A 23,379-nucleotide genomic window follows, 5' to 3' on the forward strand; every position below is an offset into this window, starting at 1 on the left:
TCAAACCACATCCACAAAGTATTCTCTAGAATCTCACTTTTAGGTTTCTTCAAAGTCTTTCGTATTTCCAGTCCTTCCACATCATCGATCGTCACTGCATGATTTTAAAGAGCTTACGTAGTTTTTGTCCAGTTTTTAACAGTTGTTATGCCAGGTACCACCTCAGTCGTTATATGCTTACGTGTAGTTGATGCCATAATTTTGTTTTAGCACATTAATGTATGAGAAGAACACTGTTAATAATTTAGAAAACAAATGCGTACACAATAAACTTATAAATCGAGTAAGAAACACATTATTTCATTATAAACTCATCTAACTACCACTCCGATCAGTTATCAACTGCTTACTGACCAACATCGCGGACGATGAGTCATCGACAAGTGCTAACAAACACCAGGAATGGGATGGTCGGTCCAAGAGGGGAGCATCCGAGATGTACTGTAATGATTTTTCTCCCAACATAAAATGAGTTATTTAGAGTAAAACAGATAAGAGATGATGGTCATAAAGAAGAGTAGAAGGAGTACTGTTGCGAATCCCACAGCAGTGCGCTCTTTAGATGCTTCTGCCATGAACACACAGACTCTCCTTTTTAATTGTGTCCTTTACTGTACTTATCTCAGGTTTCATGGGAGAAGTGTACACACGCAAGACTTTGTTGTGTTCTACAGACAGACTAACTGGCAGGTATCGTGTGTCAGTCCGCAGAACGTACAGAGCTGGCGTTCACTCGCTCACTGTCCTGCTTTCAGAACGGCATGCTGTCTGCGTTGCCGTACCTGGGAGTGCTGGTGGTGCGCATCATCGTCTCGCTGACGTTCACCGGCTGCCAGAAGAGGACGGGGCTCAGCCTCACCAACCTCAGGAAGCTCAACCACACCGTCGGTACGTCGCTACCCTGTACACGCTGCAGTAGACTCCCTGTTCTCTAGCAGGCAGTGCTCTGCAGCTGCCAAATCTAGGCTGTAAATCTAGGACTTTAAAAATCGCTGTTTAATTTTGTGCCGTATGTATTCGGTATTGTCGAGACGTGTTAATTACACGTAGCCGTTACACATAAAAACCTGTTTGATTCCGAATCACGCTGTGCGTATAACGTCGCTCGTTAACTTGCCATCTGAGTGGAATCTCTTTCGTGAGCAGACTTTTCTCTTTTACGTACTGAAGAACATCGTTACAACAAGAGCGGATTCAAATACAACTTTCTGTCGCCCCCACTTTTAATATGCCACATTTGTGTGATTTTAATTTTATATGTATATGTACGACTGCCTAACATCGTGTAGGGCCCTGCGGAGAACGCAGAAGTGCCGTAACACGACCTGATATAGACTCGACTAATGTATGAAGTACTTTTCAATGTCAATAAACTTTACCAACAGCCGTACACAATTGCTTCATACGAAGACGTGACAGCAATGTCGCGTCTTCGTATGAAGAAATTGTGTAACGATTGTAATTCACGATATCCAGTGATTTATGTCACTATACGACATGTTCGTTTATTTGGATAGAAGCGTATGGGGCCTGAAGATGGCAAAATGAAATGCCGAAACTGATTGCTTTCAGAACAAAATAAAATATCTTAAAGTGTACGGCTGTCGGTGAACTTGATTGACATTAAAATTACTTACCAGCCGATGTCCCCTGGTCATGATGCACCAACAGAGACTGATGAGTAATAATGGCGACAAATTGTCTCCTTTTCTAACTCCTTATATAATTTGAGACTTGAAGGCTTTCCAGGAAATTTAGCTTTGTATTTTGTGTCTGTAAGGTTTTGTTTAGTTATTTAAAGGGTTATCGTTTCTATTGCAAATTCTTTCCAGGTTTTCAGAAGAGAGTTGCTGTCTATCAGACATTAGCCATGTTTTAATAAAACGATAATACTTTGTTTACCATAAAATATATAAATATTTTAATATAATAATAGTAATTTGTTTACACCGATGAGTTGTGCACTGCATTATCATACCGTCCAAGCAATTGCAATTCAGGGAAATTTAGCTTTTAGGATGCATAATCCGAAAATTTGAGAAGAAAATGTGTTACGCAATTAATTTAAAAACTGCAATAGCCACAAAGCCTCCGGTCTCTGATAGCGCAATAATTTACACGATGTAAAATCGGAAATCACTCAATTTCCATATTTCGCATCGTACTACGATTGTGGACATTGGTCCACAAACTATTGTTGTACAAGCTTATAAATGAGGGACATGCTGGGTTTTTTTTTCAGTCGTTTCCACATACGTTCGGGATATCGGTGTTTCTCATTTATTTGTCTCCTTGGAGGGTCTTCCTCTTCTGTTTTCCTACTTAACTTCGTTCAGTTTGCCTGTTCTACCTGTGGTTTCAGAAACTTGCCAACGAGCGCATTTCCTGACTGGAATCTTATAGGTTGTCACAAATCCGTCAGCATGAGCAAGTAACTGAAGAAACTCTAAAATACTACTACATTAAATACAGCCTGGGTCAATACGTCTGTCCTGGCGTCATTGCTAACAGCCGAGATTGCAAGAGTTGAACTCGTATGAAAATAACTGCCGACTGAATCGCCACTTCAGTGCCTCACGTACGCAACTACAGGGTCACATGGCTGCGTGCAACGGAAAGGCACGGTGATGTACACTCATGCTCATAAATTAAGGATAATTGCAGAATGTGGTGCCACACAACGTGGCACTACACAAAACTGGCGCTAATAGTATAGACACATAGGGAACTCACACGAAACAGATCTGTAAGTCCACGGCATTGGTGATAAGTTGAGAAAACCGTCCCGAAACACATGTGCTACAAAACTCCACTGTTTCCTGCGCATGTACCCCGACATCAGTATGGGATATGATCACCATGCACAAGTACACATACCGCACAACGGGTTGGTATACTCTGGATCAGGTGGTCGAGCAGCTGCTGGGGTATAACCTCCCATTCTTGCACCAGTGCCTGTCGGAGCTGCTGAAGTGTCCTAGGGGTTTGAAGACGTGCAGCGATACGTCGCCCGAGAACATCCCAGACGTGCTCGATGGGGTTTAGGTCTGGAGAACAGGCAGCCACTCCATTCCCCTGATATCTTCTGTTTCAAGGTACTCCTCCACGATGGCAGCTTGGTGGGGCCGTGTGTTATCATCCATCACGAGGAAGGTGGGACCCACTTCACCCCTGAAAAGGCGGGCATACTGGTCCAAAATGACGTCCCGATACACCTGACCTGCTACAGTTCCTCTGTCAAAGACATGTAGGGGTGTACGTGCACCAATCATAATCCCACTTCACACCATCAAACCACGACCTCCATACAGGTCCCTTTGAAGGGCATTAAGGGATTGGTATCTGGTTCCTGGTTCACGCGACATGAAAACCTGGCGAAACTCACTGTTCAGACTATACCTGGACTCGTCCGTGAACATAACCTAGGACCACAGTTCCAATGATCACGTACTGTGTTCTTGATACCAGGCCTCACGGGCTCTCCTGTGACCAGGGGTCAGTGGAATGCACCTTGGAGGTCTCCAGGCGAATAAAACATGTCTGTTCAATAGTTTGTAGAATGTTTGTCTGGAGACAACTCTTCCAGTAGCAGCGGTAAGGTCCGGAGCAAGGCTACCTGTAGTACTCCGTCTGCGGGCACTGATGGTGAGATATCGGTCTTCTTGTGGTGTTGTACACTGTGGACGTCCCGTACTGTAGCGCCTGGGCACGTTTCCTGTCTGCTCGAATCGTTGCCATAATCTTGAGATCACACTTTGTGGCACACGGCCGGCCTTTGTGACCGCGTGGTTCTAGGCACTTCAGTCCGGAACTGCGCTGTTGCTACGTTCGCAGGTTAGAATCCTGCCTCGGGCATTGATGTGTGTGATGCCCTTAGGTCAGTTAGGTTTAAGTAGTTCTAAGTCTAGGGGACAGATGACCTCAGATGTTAAGTCCCATAGTGCTTAGAGCCATTTGAACCATTTGTGGCAACGAAGGGTCCGTGCTACTACATGCTGTGTTTGGCCAGCCTCCAGTTGCCCTAGTATTCTACCCCTCATAACGTCATCAATATGTGTTCTTTGAGCCATTTTCAACATACAGTCACCATTAGCATGTCTGAAAATGTCTGCTCACTTACTCGCTGCACCGTACTCTGACATGCACCAACACACCTGTGCGTATGTGGACTGCTGCCAGCGCTACCGTGCGACGACCGTAGGCCAAATGCACCGCATGGTCATACCCCGAGGTGATTGAATCCCGCAAACCACCCACCAGAGCGTTGTTTCACCATGTTGTATCAGCATTATCTTTAATTTATGAGCAAGAGTTATTTCGCTGCACAAAACGTAAAGGTGAAAATGACTTTTGCATGATGTGTTACTGCCAGGAAACAAAGCTTGATGAAATTTGGAGTTTACATAGAAAGAACTGCTACAGTACAGTACAATATAGTACAGTGCAGATGACAACCGAAAGAAATACGCAATGACACAAACAGAAATGACAGTTTCATTCAGAGAAATTAATTACAGTACAGTCACCGTGATTTATGATGGGTCTTTGGACATACCAACAGGCCGGAAATGATTCTTAATTGGATGTTCAACCACAACGGAAGGCAATGGATGTCCTGCAACGTGATCCATTACTGGTCACATGGTTAGTAAGGAGTTATTGTGGTAGGGCGTTCCATTCCTGCGTAAGGCCTGGTTGACAATCTCTAGGTGGTCGTTGGTGGGTCTGGACGTGGTGCAACACGACCCCTCAACGCACCCCCACGTGCTCGATGGGATTTAAGTCTGGGGGGGATGGAGGGGGGAGGGGTGAAGGGGGGTTTGCCGAATATCGTATAGTTGAAGAAGCTCCTCATCTGCTGTGTTCGATGCGGTCGCTAATCGTCGTGCCAAAAATGAATTCAGGGCCGAGTGCACCCTTGAAAAGACGCAAATGGGGAAAGGGTACAGTGTCATAATGACGTTCACCAGTGAGTATAGCGTGTTTAAAGATTTGTTGGTCAGTACATCCTTACAAAATTTGTCGGTGCGGTGCACGGTACATGGCCACATGCACCAACGACCTTCCAGCTGTCGTGGATGACACTGGTGGCGGAGTGGAACGACGTACCACAAGAACTCCTTGACAGCCTCTGAACGTTGCAGAGCATGCATTGTCGTCCGTGGTAATCAAACACTTTATTAAGAACGATGTTCCAACTTTTACTGATGTAATGTCTAGCGCATCATCAGGTATCACGGAGACTTCACTGTCTGTTCATCCTGACATGCAAGTGAAAGAAGACTTCAACGTAACTATTGTCTTTGGATAACACTCTCATTCCTGTTCGTCTCCTTACGTTTTTGTTTCACTTAGCTTTTGTAATATACTGTAGCATTTCCTTCTATATATGATCCAAATTCTATCTAGCTTTGTTACTTGGCAGTGACACATTATGTGAAAGCTGATTCCGCCGTTACGTTTTGCACTCCAGTGAACTCTGGTAAGCCAAAACATTATGACCACCTACTTTACAGATTCTTTGTGCGTCTTTGGAACGAAATATATCACTGATTCCGTGTATCAGCGATCCTATAGTTTGTTGGTAGGTTTGTGGATGTATGTGGTATTAGGTATCTATGACAGGTCTTGCAATTCGCGTAAATAACGGGCCGCTGATTTGCGCACAGATGGGTTCCACAGGATTTACATCAGGCAAATTTTCTCATCGAGACATGAACATGAATTTATTTTAACCATCGTAGCATGGTTCTGGCTCTGGGACATGGGAAATTATACCGCTGAAAGATTATATCGCCGTCGGAGAAGGCATCAAGCATGAAGGGATAAAGGTGGTTCGCAGCTGTCAGTGTTTCTTCGATTACTAGCACAGTCCCGTGGAAGGGCAGTTGAAGTCTCCCATACCATAACGCTGCTGCCACCAGCCTGTGTCCGCGTCGCGCTGCACCTCGATGATGGCGTTTGTGGAGACGACCATCGACCTAGAGTAGCAAAAATGTGATTCACCCGAAGAGGCGACACGTTTTCCTTGATCGAAAATTGAATCTCAGTGGTTCCGTGCCCACTCCAATCGTAATTACCAATGTCGTTGGGTCAGCATGTGAACACAGGGACGGTCTGCTTCGGAGCTCTATGTTCAACAATGTACCATGAACAGTGTACTCCGAAGCTCCTGAGCGTGCACCAACATTGTGCTCTTTCGGCAGAGATGCCACAGATCACACTCTATCCTACCTTACAGAGCAGACAAGCCTCCGAAACCCACGTTCTGTGATTATTCGTGGACGTCCAACAGTTAAGCGCCTAGTGGCAGTTTCACTGTCCTTCTACCTCTTTCCGTAGATGCAAATGACAGTAGTAGCAAGTGAACATTCGACCTGTCTCCTAGTTTTGGAGATACTCGTTCGCAGGCTCTGCGTAATAATAATCTGCCCTTGTCAATTTCACTTATCTCAAAGGATTTCCCCATTTGCAGCCCATATCTTCGCAAGGGTGTTACCCTGCCCCTGTCTGCTCCGCTTACATTCTTTTGCTACCGCGTCACGTGCCCGCAACGTCACCAGGCGGCATCCAACGTCGCGGTGGGTAGTGGTTACAATGGTTTGGCTGATCAGTGCATATTATTACGTCTTGCACAATATTAGATCGTAGAATAATTAGTTTACGCTCCTATTCGAGTCAGCAGGGTCCGCGTCTCCCGACTTGTACATGTTCACCGTTACAGCGGATCACGCAGTAAAATTGCGTCTTTCTTGCTGGTGCCTGAGCCCTGCTCGGCTCGTGTTCGTGCCGTTTATTGCCTGACATCTTGTCTTTACGGTATTGTCGCCTCGTTTCTTATTCGATTTACTGGCATCACTAAGTTGCTGGTTTGCTTGCCCGTGAGTGGTAGCAGCGGCGCTTATCGATAAGTGCACTGCCGTACTGTCACTGGAGCGACCGCTAGTATTTCCGGGTCGTCCTCTGTCGGAGTTCTGTTGGGACAGAGCGCCAGTGAGGTGCGGACAGCCAGTACTCGCCGACCGCTGGCAACACACATGAACTCTCCGACGGAAGGAGACTGGAGCGGGAACGACCGTTGGTTGGTCGTTCGGTCGGTCGTCTCATCGGACGACGTGTATTTGGTCTTTTGACCGTTTCTGGGTATTGTCAGTTGGTCATCTTGCCGGACGTGAGTCGGTTCCTTGTTGTGCAGAGATGTCGGGTGGCCAATGGGCAAGTGTTCCTCTGCGTGATTGCGTCCGAACCAGTGTGCCCGGTCGCTGTGTCTCCGAGTTACGAACGGACATCAAGGGAGTCGGGATGGAGCTGCAGTGAGCTCCGGACAGCCATGACTCGCCCGACCGTTGCCGGCACACACAACTTGAGTGGGGACGACCTTAGTTGGTCGTTCGGTCAGTCGTCTCATCGGACGACGTGTATTTGGTCGCCGACCGATTATGGAAACTCTGTGTGTGTCGTCTTGTGATTTCTCCTTGTTGTTCCCCAGTGATTGCTTTCAGGATTGTCGGAGTTCTTGGTGTCAGTGTTTATGTGGAACTGTGTGTAGCTTCTGCAATTTCCACTGAGCAGTTATGAATGCTGGCTACGTACTGCAGTAGGCAGTCGGTCGGTTGTGACAGAGGAGCGAGGAAGTCTCCCGGCGTGGGGTCAGGCTGGGGCCGCTGGCGGGGTGCACATGCGGTCGGATTTGTGAGACACTAGCTGTGAGAGCTGCAAAGTTCGTCCCTCACCGAACCTGGATACTGGAGTGGAGTAATCAGTTAACTTGTTATGAAACCTCAACTGCTGTGACATGTCTTTGTTCATTGCCAGTTTTTGCTTCCTGGGCCGTTCCCGCAAGCAGAAACGTATGGTGCGCTGGAGTCGGCGAAATTTTGCAGGCGTCTTCCTGTATGGTGTTAAACTATCGAATTGATTGTAACTTATTAGTGAATTGCACCAGCGGTATCTTCTACCTTGTGGCCGTTAACGTTCCGGTTACCTGCCCTTGTCATTTGCATAGCTTTCCGGCAGTGTGTTTTCTTTGCTGTGTTAACACTGTCTGGCATTACCTGTAGTTCGACAGCCTTGGTGTTGTTCATATTTTTTTTTGAGTGATTATTGTGCGTTGACTGTATTTAGACGCCAATTGTCAAGACATAGTGCTGCTGGTGTCTTTGTCTTCGCTGATATTTTCAGTTGTTGTGCCGTTGGTCGGGTGGAAGGGAATCGATTAGGTTGTTGGTTGGTTCTTCAGCTGTGCCTAGGTCGTGTTGCCATACGATTATTTAGTATTATGCTTGGCTGTCTGTCTCACCTAAACTTGTGTCGGAGTTTCCTCCCCAGGCCGACCCTTGGAGCACTTCTGAGCAACATTGTTCTTGTGGTGTCACCGCCAGACACCACACTTGCTAGGTGGTAGCCTTTAAATCGGCCGCGGTCCATTAGTATACGTCGGACCCGCGTGTCGCCACTGTCAGTGATAGCAGACCGAGCGCCACTACACGGCAGGTCTAGAGAGACTTACTAGCACTCGCCCCAGTTGTACAGCCGACTTTGCAAGGAAAGGTTCACTGACAACTACGCTCTCATTTGCTGAGACGATAGTTAGCATAGCCTTCAGCTACATTTGCTACGACCTAGCAAGGCGCCGTATTCAATTGATATTTATTTTGTGAAGCATGTATCATCAAGAGAGATGTTCTACGATTGTGGATTAAAGTTAAGTATTACATCATCTACGTACTTTATTTGCAATTCTCAAGATATTGTCCTGTTCCAGACCTCACGCCAGTCAGCGTGTAATTAAACGCGTGCATTTCGGCCTCCTCTAGCAACACAGTGTTGGCGCTTCTGCCAACACTACAGTTCTGTTGGTTTTAGATTGTGATTTTGTCTCAAGTACTGTGTGAGGCCTTCAGTCACCTATTAATTAAGTTTGTTTTAATTTTAAAATAAGGCCTTAACCCGTTTTAAGTTAAAACTTTGAAGAATTTTGTTTTAACTAATTTCTTTAACAAGGGAAAAAGGGGAATTTTGCTCTATTGCAAATCTTTGTTATCGAGGCGTTAAGGCCTGAGTTGTTCTGTTTTTAGTATGTGGCCCTCAGCTGAGCTTTTATGTCAAATGTTTTTAAGATAAGGCCTTCAGCCATCTTCAATTAAAACTGAAAATTCACTTGTTTGAAACCTTTTAAATTTTCTTCTCTATTGGAAATTCTTGTTATCCAGGCCTTAAGCCTCAGTTCTTCTATGTCTAGTGTGTGGCCTTCAGCCGAGTATTTACGTAAAAATTATTTTTTTTGAAGTAAGGCCTTCAGCCGCGAGTATTCCTTAAAGCAATTTTTAATAACTTGTGTTCGGGCTTTCAGCCGTATTGTTTCTGAATCCTTTTAAGGGCATGTGTGATTAAGTGTTTTTAGGAAAATAAAGTTTGCGTGTTTTGTGCAACTAACAGTAACTGGTCTTGGCCACTTTCCACAACCATAACCTGATCCGTTCTGCCCTGCGATCCCAGATTTCAGTGCCAAAAGTTCACTCCTTTCCAGTGCCACCTGTGATCTTGGGTCCAGCAGATAAGGGTATCGGTACGGTATCAATATAACAAGGGAGCTTCATCGAGGAAATTTTGAGCACTCAGTGATTAACTTTTCTTTTTCTTTACGCCATATGTGTGGGTTTGAGAACTGTACCTTGAGCTAGAGGCGGGGCTGTACCTGTGTGGCAGGCACGCTGGGTGCGGCGGCGAGCCTGTTGGGGGTGGCGTCGCTGTCGTGCCAGCAGCAGTTCTGGGCGGTGCTGGTGCTGACGGCGGGCCAGGCGGTCACCGACCTCGCCTTCACCGGCGGCTACGTGCTCTCCTTCCTCGACCTGGCGCCCCGGCTTGCCGGCACCCTCACCGGCGCCGCCAACGCGCTCGGCAACCTGCCCGGCGTGCTCGCGCCCACTATGGTCGGATATCTCACCACCAACGTGAGTACACGGCTGCCGCAGTCCAGAACTCTCCGTCCCAGTTACCAGCCACATCACCCCCTAGATACCGGAAACGCGTAATACATTCCTATCCTATCCTGTCAAGTAACTTGGCTCTTTCTCCATGGTTACATTTCATTTTTAATTACACTAATTTAAATTGTAATGCATCATTACACAGAAACACAAGGGATGCAATAAAGAAAGACAGATCCTTTTCACAAATTACAGGGCGTATCAAAAAGAATCATCCGATTTGCCGAGTCTATATTTCTGGAACTAATAAACTTATACGATGAATTTTGCTTTTTGATGAACGAGAAACTCAAAAAGCTTTTTTTTATATACCTTTTCATAGGTATTCAATATGTCCTCATTGAGATGCACGGCATATGCCAATGCGGTATTCAAATTGATCCCATACTGCAGTGAGTATGTCTTGAGTTACAGCTTCCACAGCTGCTGTTAAGCGATATCTCAGTTCATTCTTGTTGGTAATGCTGGCGCACAAACAGAGTTTTTTATAAACCCCCGTGACATTTAATCAAACACATGCAGGTCTGGTGACCTTGGTGGCCACTAATATAAGGCTGAATCATTTGGTGCAGTGCGACTAATCCATTGTTCACTTATGATAAATTAAGTCGTTCGAATGAGTCTCCAAAACTGGAAAAAAGAAAGTTCTGCAGCACATGCGCTGCCTGTAACAGTGTTCTCGGCAAACAAAAATAGACCGTACACCTTTCCCCATGAAACTGCACAAAAAAAATTAAATTTTGTAGAGTCCCTCTCATGTTGTACAACTTCATGTGGTTTTTCCGTACCCCATATTCTCACATTATGACGGTTCACCTTTCCATTTAAATGGAAGGTTGCCTCATCTCTAAACACTAAGAGTGTAATAAAACTGCAGAACCCGACACGTTGTTGTTTGTCGCCTCCACGATTAACTTGCAGTAGCTGATTTTTGTATGCTTTCATGTGTAAACATCGACGCAACACACGCCAGACGGATATCGGGGGCATGTTGAGATGTCGAGCTGCACGGCGAACGGATCTCTGCGGGCTGCTTGTGAAACTATGGAGGAGGCGTTCGACGTCTGTGTCAGACACTCGGGAAGGGCCCGGCGATTTGCCTTTACGTCCGCAGCTCGTGGTCGTGCGGTAGCGTTCTCGCTTCCCGCGCCCGGGTTCCCGGGTTCGATTCCCGGCGGGGTCGGGGATTTTCTCTGCCTCGTGATGACTGGGTGTTGTGTGCTGTCCTTAGGTTAGTTAGGTTTAAGTAGTTCTAAGTTCTAGGGGACTGATGACCATAGATGTTAAGTCCTATAGAGCTCAGAGCCATTTGAACCATTTTTTGATTTGCCTTTACACAAGCTATCTGTTTCTCGGAACTTGTCGTACGCATTATCTAATGCTCTGTGCTGTAGGAGGATCCACACAATACCTAGTCCGAAAGTGACGGTGAACAGTTATTACTGACCGAAACTGTGCAAAACGTAGCACAAAAACCATTTTATGTTGTGCCGACGCTATTTTTACTAGAACTGAAATGGACGCACACTCTTGCTACCTAGCGGGACCCATGTAACTCTAGAATTTGCTCTTTCCAACAGTAGGTCGTTCATGCACATATCTAAAATAACATAATAGTTATGATTATTTTAAACCAGATGGTTCTTTTTAATACACCCTGTATTTGAAGGGCTTCGATAAAGTAAATAAACCATTATTGTAGGAGATATTAAGAAGAAAAGCTAGACAGTTGTACTAATACATCTTATACACGTAGTTCGGAAAGGTCTGTAACAATATAACAATGTAAATAAATGGGGATAATGAGAGCATAACAGAATATTAAGTGTTCGACATGGCTGCAGCCTTTCTCCACTGCTCATCAATACATCTGCATCTACGAAAATGACCGGTAATGGAAAGTAAGCCGAGTCAAGAGCGTTTCTACTGTCACCAATGCAATTTCACGTAGGGACCACGAAGACAAGAGAAGTTGGTTGGTTGGTTGGTTTGGGGGAAGAGACCAAACAGCGACGTCATCAGTCTCATCGGATTAGGGAAGGACGGGGAAGGAAGTCGGCCGTGCCCTTTCAGAGGAACCATCCCGCCATTTGCCTGGAGCGATTTTAGGAAAATCACGGAAAACCTAAATCAGGATGGCCGGATGCGGGATTGAACCGTCGTCCTCCCGAATGCGAGTCCAGTGTGCTAACCACTGCGCCACCTCGCTCGGTATAAGAGAAGTTATGGCTCGTACAGAGATGTATAGACAGCCGTTTTCCCTCACTCTGTTTGCCAGTATAATAGGAAAAGAAATGGCTATTTCCAAGTGGAATAGGAAAGACAATAACTCTTCGCCATGTTTCACTCCTCGGCTTGTGGAATATATATGTAGATGTAGATGTCGATATGTCGAATTACGTCGCTTAGCGGGATTGCAAGCTGTCGGCTTCGTAGATTACACTACGGACTCACGGACTAGCTTTCACGAGTGTTCACAAGAATAAGTGTATTTTTTATGGCATGAAATCTGCAGACAGCTATATTAAGGCGCTTCTGCTTTCGTGGCTTCCAGCCACATCATCAAATGCTTATACAAACAACAAGAAATAAATAACTCACAATGACTGAACCCCCATACACCAAAGTAATACCAGAGCCATAAGCACTTAATTATGAGAATAGGTAAAAAGAAGAGTTCTTACAAACAATCAAAAATGGTAAATATCATGGCGAAGAATGTAGAAGGACCAACATCCTTCGTTAAAGTTATAATTCCTGTAGAGCGGATAGTTAAAGAATAAAAAGCTGGCCGAAGAAAAACATTTTCATATCCAAACACCGAGACATAAACAGTGGTAGTGATCGAACACTTATATATGAGAACAAAACCATAGCCACAACCGAGTAATTATGAGAATAGATAAAAACAAAAGTGTGTTCACATCTACATCGATACTTCGCACCGAGCGGTCCTAGGCGCTACAGTCTGGAACCGCGCGACCGCTGCGATCGCAGGTTCGAATCCTGCCTCGGGCATGGATGTGTGTGATGTCCTTAGGTTAGTTAGGTTTAAGTAGTTCTAAGTTCTAGGGGACTGATGACCTCAGAAGTTAAGTCCTATTGTACTCAGAGCCATTTTTTTGATACTTCGCAATCCACCGTATGGTACGTGGCGAAGGGTATCCTGTACCACTACTGGACATTTCCTTTCCTGTCCCACTCGGAAATAGATCGAGGGAAAAACGATTGTCTGTATGCCTCCGTGTGAACCCTAATTTCTCGTATCTTTTCTTCATGGTCCTTACGCGCAATGTATGTTGACGACAATAGAATCGTTTGGCAGTCACTGTCATATGCCGGTTTTCTAAATTTTCTCAATAGTGCCTCTCTAAAGGAAGGTCACGTTCCCTCCAGGGAGTCCCATTTGTATTCTCGAAGCATCTCCGTAACATTTACGTGATGTTCAAACCTACTGGTAACAAACACTAAACAATGATATAAAACATGGAGAATTTCGAAGGCCCAAGCTTCGCAGCAAAAACTATTACGTCCGTAGAGCGCATAGTCAATGTATACAAAGTTGGGCGACGGAAAAATAAACGTGTGCCATGTAACAAGGACGCTCCTCTAATCAAAGAGCAAAAGCGAAACGCTGGCCCAAAAGCGAAATACTATCGCGGCGAGATGCAGAAGGCTTACCAGCAAATCAGCACACAACAGAGCCAGCCAGGTGAATTGCAGCAGCGCCGGCCGCATTGCACACACAGACAGAGGTGGTGAAGCAAAGTGGACGGCGCAGGAGTCTGCGGAGCGAAGAACGGCACCGTGACGAGGGAGGGGAGGAATCAAAACAACGAGTACGGCGAGTCTAGAGGACAGAACCAGACGCAAAAGCAAATTACATTGCACTTACAGCGGTGGCACAAATCCCGAAACTGGTAGTGCCTTTATAAAATTGGTTCAAGCTACAGCTGTTGGGGAAGTTCTTGCTATAAAATATACAACTGCTATGGATGCCCCAACAACGGAGTTGTTTGTTTAGAGGTTTAGTTTGAAATGTACGAATCCCCGCCACGATTGGGGCCCTCTTCTTGGCCTTTTCGTGGCACTAGGGACGGTATCTATCTTGTGGTGGAAGGAGACACTGGACAGCCTGTGTATTTGGTTAGGGCCCATTACGACGCAGACGAAGTGAAGCAATTTTGCTACCTCGGAAGGAAAATTTTTAATACGACGGACGAAGCAAGAACTTAAAACTCTGTCCAGCACAGTCAAAGAATGCATTTCTGGCCAAAGGATGTCTACTATTGTCGAAGATCGGTGTTGGCCTCAGGAAGAAAACTCTGAGAAATGTGCGTTTTGAGCACTGCATTGTACGGTAGTGAAAGACAGACAGTGATGAAATCGGAAGAGAGCAGAATCAAATCGACGAGGAAAGGAATATATGGAAAACACTGACAAGAAGAAGGGACAGGATGATAGGATATGTGTTAAGACATCAGGAAATAACTTCCATGACACTAGAGGGAGCTGTCGAGGGTAAAAACTGTACAGGAAGACAGAGCCTGGAATACATCCAGTAAGTAACAGGACGTAGGTTGCAAGTGCTACTCTGAGATTAAAAGGTTGACACATGAGAGGAATTAGTGGCGGGCCGCATAAAACCAGTTTGATGATAAAAAAAGGTACCTTAAGGGCAAGTGACTTTCTCATAATGGCATATGTTTTCTCCTACATGTTTGTAAATAACTTCTACTCCTACATCTAACTGAGATCGTTCGTGCCGCCCTTACACATGTCCAGTATTCCCTATTAGTTTTGATTAGTACTGATACGAGTCCCACACATTTGAGCAACATTACAGGTGCGACACACAACTGATATGTAGGCAGTTTCCTCTGTAGATTGACGGCATTCTTGGCTTTGGACGTAAGCTAGTGTCAATCTTGGGAACTTCTCCAGTAAGTAAAAGCTGCGTTAGTAACTACAAGTTTTCTGGTTACAGGTGCTCTATGTACGATTATGATGTGGAACCCCATGACAAGGTCGTTAGAGACCGAAGAAGATGGAACAAAAACTGGAATATGAGAGAGATTATGCAGGTTTGCCATGCCCTTCCAAAGGAACTACCGTGTCATTCTGCTTAAGCTATTTGAGAAGCTCATCGAAACCCTGGATTTGATTGGCCAGAAGTGGATTTGAGCTGCAGTCCTCCTTTATTCCCAGTGTCTTACTCGGTATGGTTGGTTTTCTTTTGCACTTCATATTGGAAGCACGGCTTGAGAAAAATCAAGACGTATTCGTCGAATTTATCAGTCAAGAAAAATCGTTCAACATTATAAATTGGTGCAAGACATTCGAAATTTTTAGGAAAATAAATGTAAGTCATAGGAAAAGAGAAGTATGTAAAAATACACTCCTGGAAATGGAAAAAAGAACACATTGACACCGGTGTGTCAGACCCACCATACTTGCTCCGGACACTGCGAGAGGGCTGTACAAGCAATGATCACACGCACAGCACAGCGGACACACCAGGAACCGCGGTGTTGGCCGTCGAATGGCGCTAGCTGCGCAGCATTTGTGCACCGCCGCCGTCAGTGTCAGCCAGTTTGCCGTGGCATACGGAGCTCCATCGCAGTCTTTAACACTGGTAGCATGCCGCGACAGCGTGGACGTGAACCGTATGTGCAGTTGACGGACTTTGAGCGAGGGCGTATAGTGGGCATGCGGGAGGCCGGGTGGACGTACCGCCGAATTGCTCAACACGTGGGGCGTGAGGTCTCCACAGTACACCGATGTTGTCGCCAGTGGTCGGCGGAAGGTGCACGTGCCCGCCGACCTGGGACCGGACCGCAGCGACGCACGGATGCACGCCAAGACCGTAGGATCCTACGCAGTGCCGTAGGGGACCGCACCGCCACTTCCCAGCAAATTAGGGACACTGTTGCTCCTGGGGTATCGGCGAGGACCATTCGCAACCGTCTCCATGAAGCTGGGCTACGGTCCCGCACACCGTTAGGCCGTCTTCCGCTCACGCCCCAACATCGTGCAGCCCGCCTCCAGTGGTGTCGCGACAGGCGTGAATGGAGGGACGAATGGAGACGTGTCGTCTTCAGCGATGAGAGTCGCTTCTGCCTTGGTGCCAATGATGGTCGCATGCGTGTTTGGCGCCGTGCAGGTGAGCGTGCAGGTGAGCGCCACAATCAGGACTGCATACGACCGAGGCACACAGGGCCAACACCCGGCATCATGGTGTGGGGAGCGATCTCCTACACTGGCCGTACACCACTGGTGATCGTCGAGGGGACACTGAATAGTGCACGGTACATCCAAACCGTCATCGAACCCATCGTTCTACCATTCCTAGACCGGCAAGGGAACTTGCTGTTCCAACAGGACAATGCACGTCCGCATGTATCCCGTGCCACCCAACGTGCTCTAGAAGGTGTAAGTCAACTACCCTGGCCAGTAAGATCTCTGGATCTGTCCCCCATTGAGCATGTTTGGGACTGGATGAAGCGTCGTCTCACGCGGTCTGCACGTCCAGCACGAACGCTGGTCCAACTGAGGCGCCAGGTGGAAATGGCATGGCAAGCCGTTCCACAGGACTACATCCAGCATCTCTACGATCGTCTCCATGGGAGAATAGCAGCCTGCATTGCTGCGAAAGGTGGATATACACTGTACTAGTGCCGACATTGTGCATGCTCTGTTGCCTGTGTCTATGTGCCTGTGGTTCTGTCAGTGTGATCATGTGATGTATCTGACCCCAGGAATGTGTCAATAAAGTTTCCCCTTCCTGGGACAATGAATTCACGGTGTTCTTATTTCAATTTCCAGGAGTGTATGTCAAAGAACCAGGAGGGGAAAAAGAAGAATGGAAGACCAGGAATTAAGTAAGTTTAGGAAGTTACCTGTACTTTTAAATGTAAACATAGAAGAAGCAATGACTCATGGAATATGATCAAAAGTATCCGAACACCCTCAAAACATAACTTTTTCATATTAGTTGCATTGTGCTGCCACCAACTGCCAGGTACTCCATATCATGGAGGGGGCTTGCATGCCTTGTTGTTTTAAGTAGCTCTATCACAGCACAGGCCTACATTGATGTTTTAAGCACCTTCTTGCTTTCCACTGTTGAAGAGCAATTCGAGGTTGGCGATTGAATCTTTCAACACGATCGAGAACCTGTTCATTATGCACGGCCTGTGTCGGAGTGGTTACACGACAATAACATCCGTGTAATGGACTGGCTTGCACAGAGTCCTGACCTGAATCCTATAGAACACCTCTCTTATGTTTCGGAACCTCGACTTCGTGCCACGCCTCACCGACCGACATCGATACCTCTCCTCTGTGCAACACTCCGTGAAGAATGGGCTGCCATTCGCCAAGAAATCTTCCAGCACCTGATTGAACGTATGTCTGCGAGAGTGGAAGCTGTCATCAAGGCTAAGGGTGGGCCAGCACCTTAGTGAATTCCAGCATTACCGATGGAGAGCGCGACGACCTTTTAAGTCATTTTCAGCCAGGTGTCCGGATACTTTTCATTCAACTTTTGAGCCTTTCTTTTATTTACGTCAATGCTTCTTCTACGTTCACATTTAAACGTACAGGTAACCTCCTAACCTTACTTAATTCTTGGTCTTCTGCCTCTACATGGATACTCTGAAAATCACATTTAAGTGCCTGGCAGAGGGTTCATCGAACCACCTTCACAATTCTCTATTATTCAGTCTCTATGGCAGCACTCTCGTATAGCGCGCGGAAAGAATGAACACCTATATTTTTTCCGTACGAGCTCTGATTTCCCTTATTTTATCGTGGTGATCGTTCCTCCCTATGTAGGTCGGTGTCAACAAAATATTTTCGCATTCGGAGAAGAAAGTTGGTGATTGGAATTTCGTGAGAAGATTCCGTCGCAACGAAAAACGCCTTTATTTTAATGATTTCCAGCCCAAATTCTGTATTATTTCTGTGACGCTCTCTCCCATATTTCGCGATAATACAAAACGTGCTGCCTTTCTTTGAACTTTTTTGATGTACTCCGTCATTCCGATCTGGTAAGGATCCCACACCGCGCAGCGGTATTCTAAAGGAGAACGGACAAGAGTAGTGTAGGCAGTCTCCTTTAGTAGGTCTGTTATATTTTCTAAGTGTCATGCCAATAAAACGCAGTCTTTGGTTAGCCTTCCCCACAGCATTTTCTATGTGTTCCTTCCAATTTATGTTGTTCGTAATTGTAATACCTTGGTATTTAGTTGAATTTACGGCATGTAGACTACACTGATTCATCCTGTAACCGAAGTTTAACGAGCTCCTTTTAGCAGTCATGTGGATGAACTCACACTTTCCGTTATTTAGGGTCAACTGCCACTTTTCGCACCATTCCGATATTTCTTCTAAATCGTTTTGCAGTTGGTTTTGATCTTCTGATGACTTTGTTAGTCGATAAACGACAGCATCTTCTGCAAACAACCGAATACGGCTGCTCAGATTGTCTCCCAAATCGTTAATATAGATAAGGAACAGCAAAGGGCCTATAACACAACCTTGGGGAACGCCAGAAATCACTTCTGTTTTACTCGATGACTTTCCGTCAGTTACTACGAGCTATGACCTCTCTGACAGGAAATCACAAATCCAGTCACATAACTGAGACGATATTCCATAAATAAGCAATTTCACAACGAGCCTCTTGTGTGGTACCGTGTCAAAAGCCTTCCGCAAATCCAGAAATACGGAATCGATCTGAAATCCCTTGTCAATAGCACTCAACACTTCATGTGAATAGAGAGCTAGTTGTGTTTCACAGGAACGATGTTTTCTAAAACCATGTTGACAGTGTGTCAATAGACCGTTTTCTTCGAGGTAAGCCGGCCGTAGTGGCCATGCGGTTCTAGGCGCTACACTTTGGAACCGTGTGACCGCTACGGTCGCAGGTTCGAATCCTGTCTCGGGCATGGATGTGTGTGATGTCCTTAGGTTGGTTAGGTTTAAGTAGTTCTACGTTCTAGGGAACTGATGACCTCAGAAGTTAAGTCCCGTAGTGCTCAGAGCCATTTTCGAGGTAATTCATAATGTTCGAACAGAATATATGTTCGAAAATCCTGCTGCATATCGACGTTAACGACATGGGCCTGTAATTTAGTGGATTACTCCTACTACCTTTCTTGAATATTGTGACCTGTGCAACTTTCCAGTCTTTGGGTACGGGTCTTCCGTTGAGCGTACGGTTGTATATGAATGTTAAGTATGGAGCTAATGCATCAGAATACTCCGAAAGGAACCTAATTGGTATGCAGTCTGGACCAAAAGACTTGCTTTTGTCAAGTGGTTTAAGTTGCTTCACTATTCCCAGGATATTTACTACTACGTTACTCATATTGGCAGCTGTTCTCGATTCTGATTGTGGAATATTTACTTCGTCATCGTTTGTGAAAACATTTCAGAAGACTGTGTTTAGTAAATCTGCTTTGGCAGCACTGTCTTCGATAGTATCTCCATAGCTATCGCGCAGAGGAGGCGTTGATTGTTTCTTGCCATTAAAATACTTCACATACGACCAGAATCTCTTTGGATTTTCTGCCAGGTTTTGTGACAAAGTTTCGTTGTGGAAACTGTTATAGGCATCTCTCATTGAAGTCCACGCTAAATTTCGAGCTTCTGTAAAAGGACGTCAATCTTGGGAATTTTTCGTCTGTTTAAATTTGGCATGTTTTTTTCGTTGTTTCTGCAACAGTGTTCTAAACCGTTTTGTGAACCAAGGAGGATCAGCTCCGTCGTTTGTTAATTTATTTGGTATAAATCTCTCAACTGCTGGCGATACTATTTCTTTGAATTTAAGTCACATCTGGTCTACACTTATTAATTTGGAATGATTGGAGATTGTCACCCAGGAAGGTGTCAAGTGAATTTTTATCTGCTTTTCTTTTCGAGGATTTGGGGATTACAATATTCAATCTCGCTACGACAACCCTATGTTCACGAATCCCTGAATTTGTGTTTTCACAACCTTTTACTATTGGCGTGGGCTCAAGTACTAACTGCTCGAAATAATTTTCAGAGAATGCATTTAGCACAATTTCGGATGATATTTTATGCTTTACCTCCGGAATTAAAGATGTTCAAAAATGGCTCTGAGCGCTATGGGACTCAACTGCTGTGGTCACAAGTCCCCTAGAACTTAGAACTACTTAAACCTAACTAACCTAAGGACATCACACACATCCATGCCCGAGGCAGGATTCGAACCTGCGACCGTAGCGGTCGTGCGGTTCCAAACTGTAGTGCCTTTAACCGCTCGGCCACTCCGGCCGGCTAATTAAAGATGTATTTTCGCCAACATATCGAGGGTAAATTAAAGTCACCACCAACTATTATCGTATGAATCGGATACGTGTTTTAAATGAAACTCAAGTTTTCTTTGAACCTTTCAGCAACTGTATCGTCTGAATTGGGAGGTCGGTAAAAGGATAGAATTATTATTTTATTCCGGTTGCCAACAATGACTTCTGACAGCAACAAACACGCCACCGCCAATCGTGTTTAGCCTATCCTTTCGGAGCCCCGTTAGGTTCTTCCCAAAAATTTCGGCTGAGCTTATATCCGGCTTTAGCCAGCTTTCAGTGCCTATAACGATTTGAGCATCAGTGCTTTCTATTAACACTTGGAGCTCTGGTACTTTCCCAACACAGCTACGGCAATTTACAACTGTTATACCAATGGTTCCTGTATCTACGTTCGTCCTGTGTTCAACCTGCAGCCTTTGAAACTGTAGCCATTTTCGTGTTTTCAAAAAAAAAAAAAAAAATGGTTCAAATGGCTCTGAGCACTACGGGACTTAACAGCTGTGGTCATGAGTCCCCTAGAACTTAGAACTACTTAAACCTTACTAACCTAAGGACATCACACACATCCATGCCCGAGGCAGGATTCGAACCTGCGAGCGTAGCAGTCGCGCGGTTCCGGACAGAGCGCCTAGAACCGCAAGACCACCGCGGCCGGCTTCGTGTTTTCCCGAGACCCTCTAAACTAAGAAACCGCCCAGTTCACATCACACAGCCCCTGCTACCCGTGTAGCCGCCTCCTGCGTTTCATGGGCTCCTGACCTTCTTGTGTTTCCCCGAAACCCTCTAACCTAAAAGACCGCCCAGTCCACGCCACACAGTCATTTTTATGGTTCAACCATATTTGGTAAACACACTACTGCGAAGAAGTACAGTGGGAATAAGTACCACCTAGCTCTCATAGGGATGGGGTAAAAAGGCTTTCGTAGCGGCTGATACCTAGGCTGCCTGTGCGACTGGTATACTGAGCGAATGGTATTAGAATCAATTGTTGGGAGTACAAGTGCAGACAGTCATGGCTGAGCAGAAAGAGGGGGGAGGATAAGATGTACAGACATAGGTGCAAGTAGGAGATAGACAAAGAGAGCAGGATATGGACAAGGATGTGGGCTTACACTTAATAAGTTAGACGTCATCAGGATCACATTCAGTCCTGATGATGTGTCATACTGGTGAGCTCTGTGACAAAAATTGTATGTGTGTGAAAGGTACTTGTTGTGTCGCACAGGGTACGCGCGAGGAGTGGACTGTGGTGCTGTACGTGACGGCGGCGTTCTACGTGGTGGGCGCAGCTGTGTACCTGGTGCTGGGCAGCTCAGAGCAGCAGCCGTGGGCGCCGGGCGACGCCAAGAGCCCGCCCGACATCGAGATGGAGCCTCTGCAGCTTCCGGAGAAGGCGCCCCACCCCCGCACTGACGTCAACAGCAACGGCATCCCCCAGCAGCCCACCACCACCAAGCTGCTGTGAGCGGATTCTCCACCTCTACCCCCGGCACCGTCCGTCGTGTTACGTCAGATAGTATTCCGCCCACGATGTTGAATACATACATTAAAATATGAAAAAAATGTACGACAATTGATAAAATGGGACACACTGTGATTTGTGGTATTCCTGGAACTCTAAACTAGAGAGCGTTTCTGTCCTACCACAAAGAGGAACTGTCTTCGTCGAGTGTGTGGAGTGACGTGTCAGAACTGTTCGTGATGATGTTCATAAAGTGATTGCTACGCGTTAAAACTGAAGTTTGCATTTAAAAGTGCGACACGAGCAGTAATAAACAGAAGTGAACTTTTGACCTAGAAGATTTTATTGCAGGAAACATAGCCTTTCCTGAGTTCATCTTCCTTACGTTACAGTGCTCAAAAGGATCAGCAGGGTGCAGCAGTACAGCTTGTAGTGCTGACCTAATATTCACGATAAAACATGCACATTGTGGCATCAATGAACTCTGCAAATATTTCTTATAACTATTATTTTGTAGCATAATAAAGGTTTGCTATTCTTTCCTCCGTCATTTACATTGTGTTTGCTGCAACTTCCTTCACACGCTTTGAGGTTCATTGGTGGATACAGGAGCGAGAAACAGAAGCGGTTCGTGGGCAGAGAATTTAGATATTAATTTATTCTACGTCTGATATCAAACAGTAAAAGTATTTCATAACTTTGTTGGTTGTAGATGCAGCGTCAGTTGCTAACAGTAAATCTGAGCGTTGAAATTCATACAGATACAAAGGTTTAGAATTCAGTCTTCAACATAATGACTATGTCGTAGGCGGCGAGCCCTGACGCAATGTATGTCTATAAATCTTTTGAAATGGCAAACACACAAAATATGGCTCTGTGCGTCGGCGTTTGAACTTAAGTACACCCGCCACAGGTTGCTTGCATATAAATCGCATCGGCGTAATCGTTCGTGGCGGCGACCTCGTACCGCGGTGGCCGCTCTGGGAAACGTGGCGGCGTGACTGACGGCGTCCGTATTCGAGTGCGGTCGACCGGATGGCGGCAAATACCGCAATGTCATTGAATGGTCAGCATGTCTCCACTCAGTGCAGTAGTGAACTGTGTTTATTTCCTAAGATTTCTTCCTGTTTGTAAGAGTCAAGGCACCAGGACAATTTCTAATATTTGGTCCCGTCAGTAAGGTAAATTTTTCAAGCTCTTCTTTTATTTTCGGAGACTGCAATAAATGCACAGTTTGAAACATTATTGCAATAAACTTAAGAATTTAATCTACGCCACACAAAAAAAAAATGTGAATCACCCAGAAGGGAAGGAAGAAACGAACAGCAACTTCATGAGATGAGATGGTTGTTGGATTGGTGCATAAGATGGTAGCGTTTCTCCGTAAGTTTAATAAACACAACAGATGCACATAACAAAGACTTTAGTCATCAGTAATATATTTACCTCCACTATTTACAATATTCTGCCAGCGAACTTTTCGATTCCACATCTGTATAAATCGCGTGGTTTCGTGGCGCACAACTCTTCGAGCCATGTTCTGAGTGAATTTTTATCCGGAAAGGAAGTTCCTTGGGGGTTTTTCGGT

General features: G+C 45.7%; 1 protein-coding gene across 4 annotated transcripts in view; it reads left to right on the forward strand.

The window, feature by feature from the left end:
- Positions 1-22,345, forward strand: part of LOC124795148 (uncharacterized transporter slc-17.2-like) — a 489,975-nt gene extending 467,630 nt beyond the window's left edge. For all 4 annotated transcript variants that reach the window (XM_047259028.1, XM_047259030.1, XM_047259031.1 and 1 more), the window contains 3 exons: positions 756-888; positions 9,709-9,953; positions 21,555-22,345. In XM_047259028.1, the coding sequence (XP_047114984.1) occupies positions 756-888; positions 9,709-9,953; positions 21,555-21,794 (618 nt within the window). In that variant the 3' untranslated portion in view covers positions 21,795-22,345. The remainder of the gene's footprint in view (positions 1-755; positions 889-9,708; positions 9,954-21,554) is intronic.
- The last annotated feature ends 1,034 nt before the right edge of the window (positions 22,346-23,379 follow it).

This window comes from Schistocerca piceifrons, chromosome 4 (genome assembly GCF_021461385.2).
Source record: "Schistocerca piceifrons isolate TAMUIC-IGC-003096 chromosome 4, iqSchPice1.1, whole genome shotgun sequence".
Lineage (NCBI taxonomy): Eukaryota > Metazoa > Arthropoda > Insecta > Orthoptera > Acrididae > Schistocerca > Schistocerca piceifrons.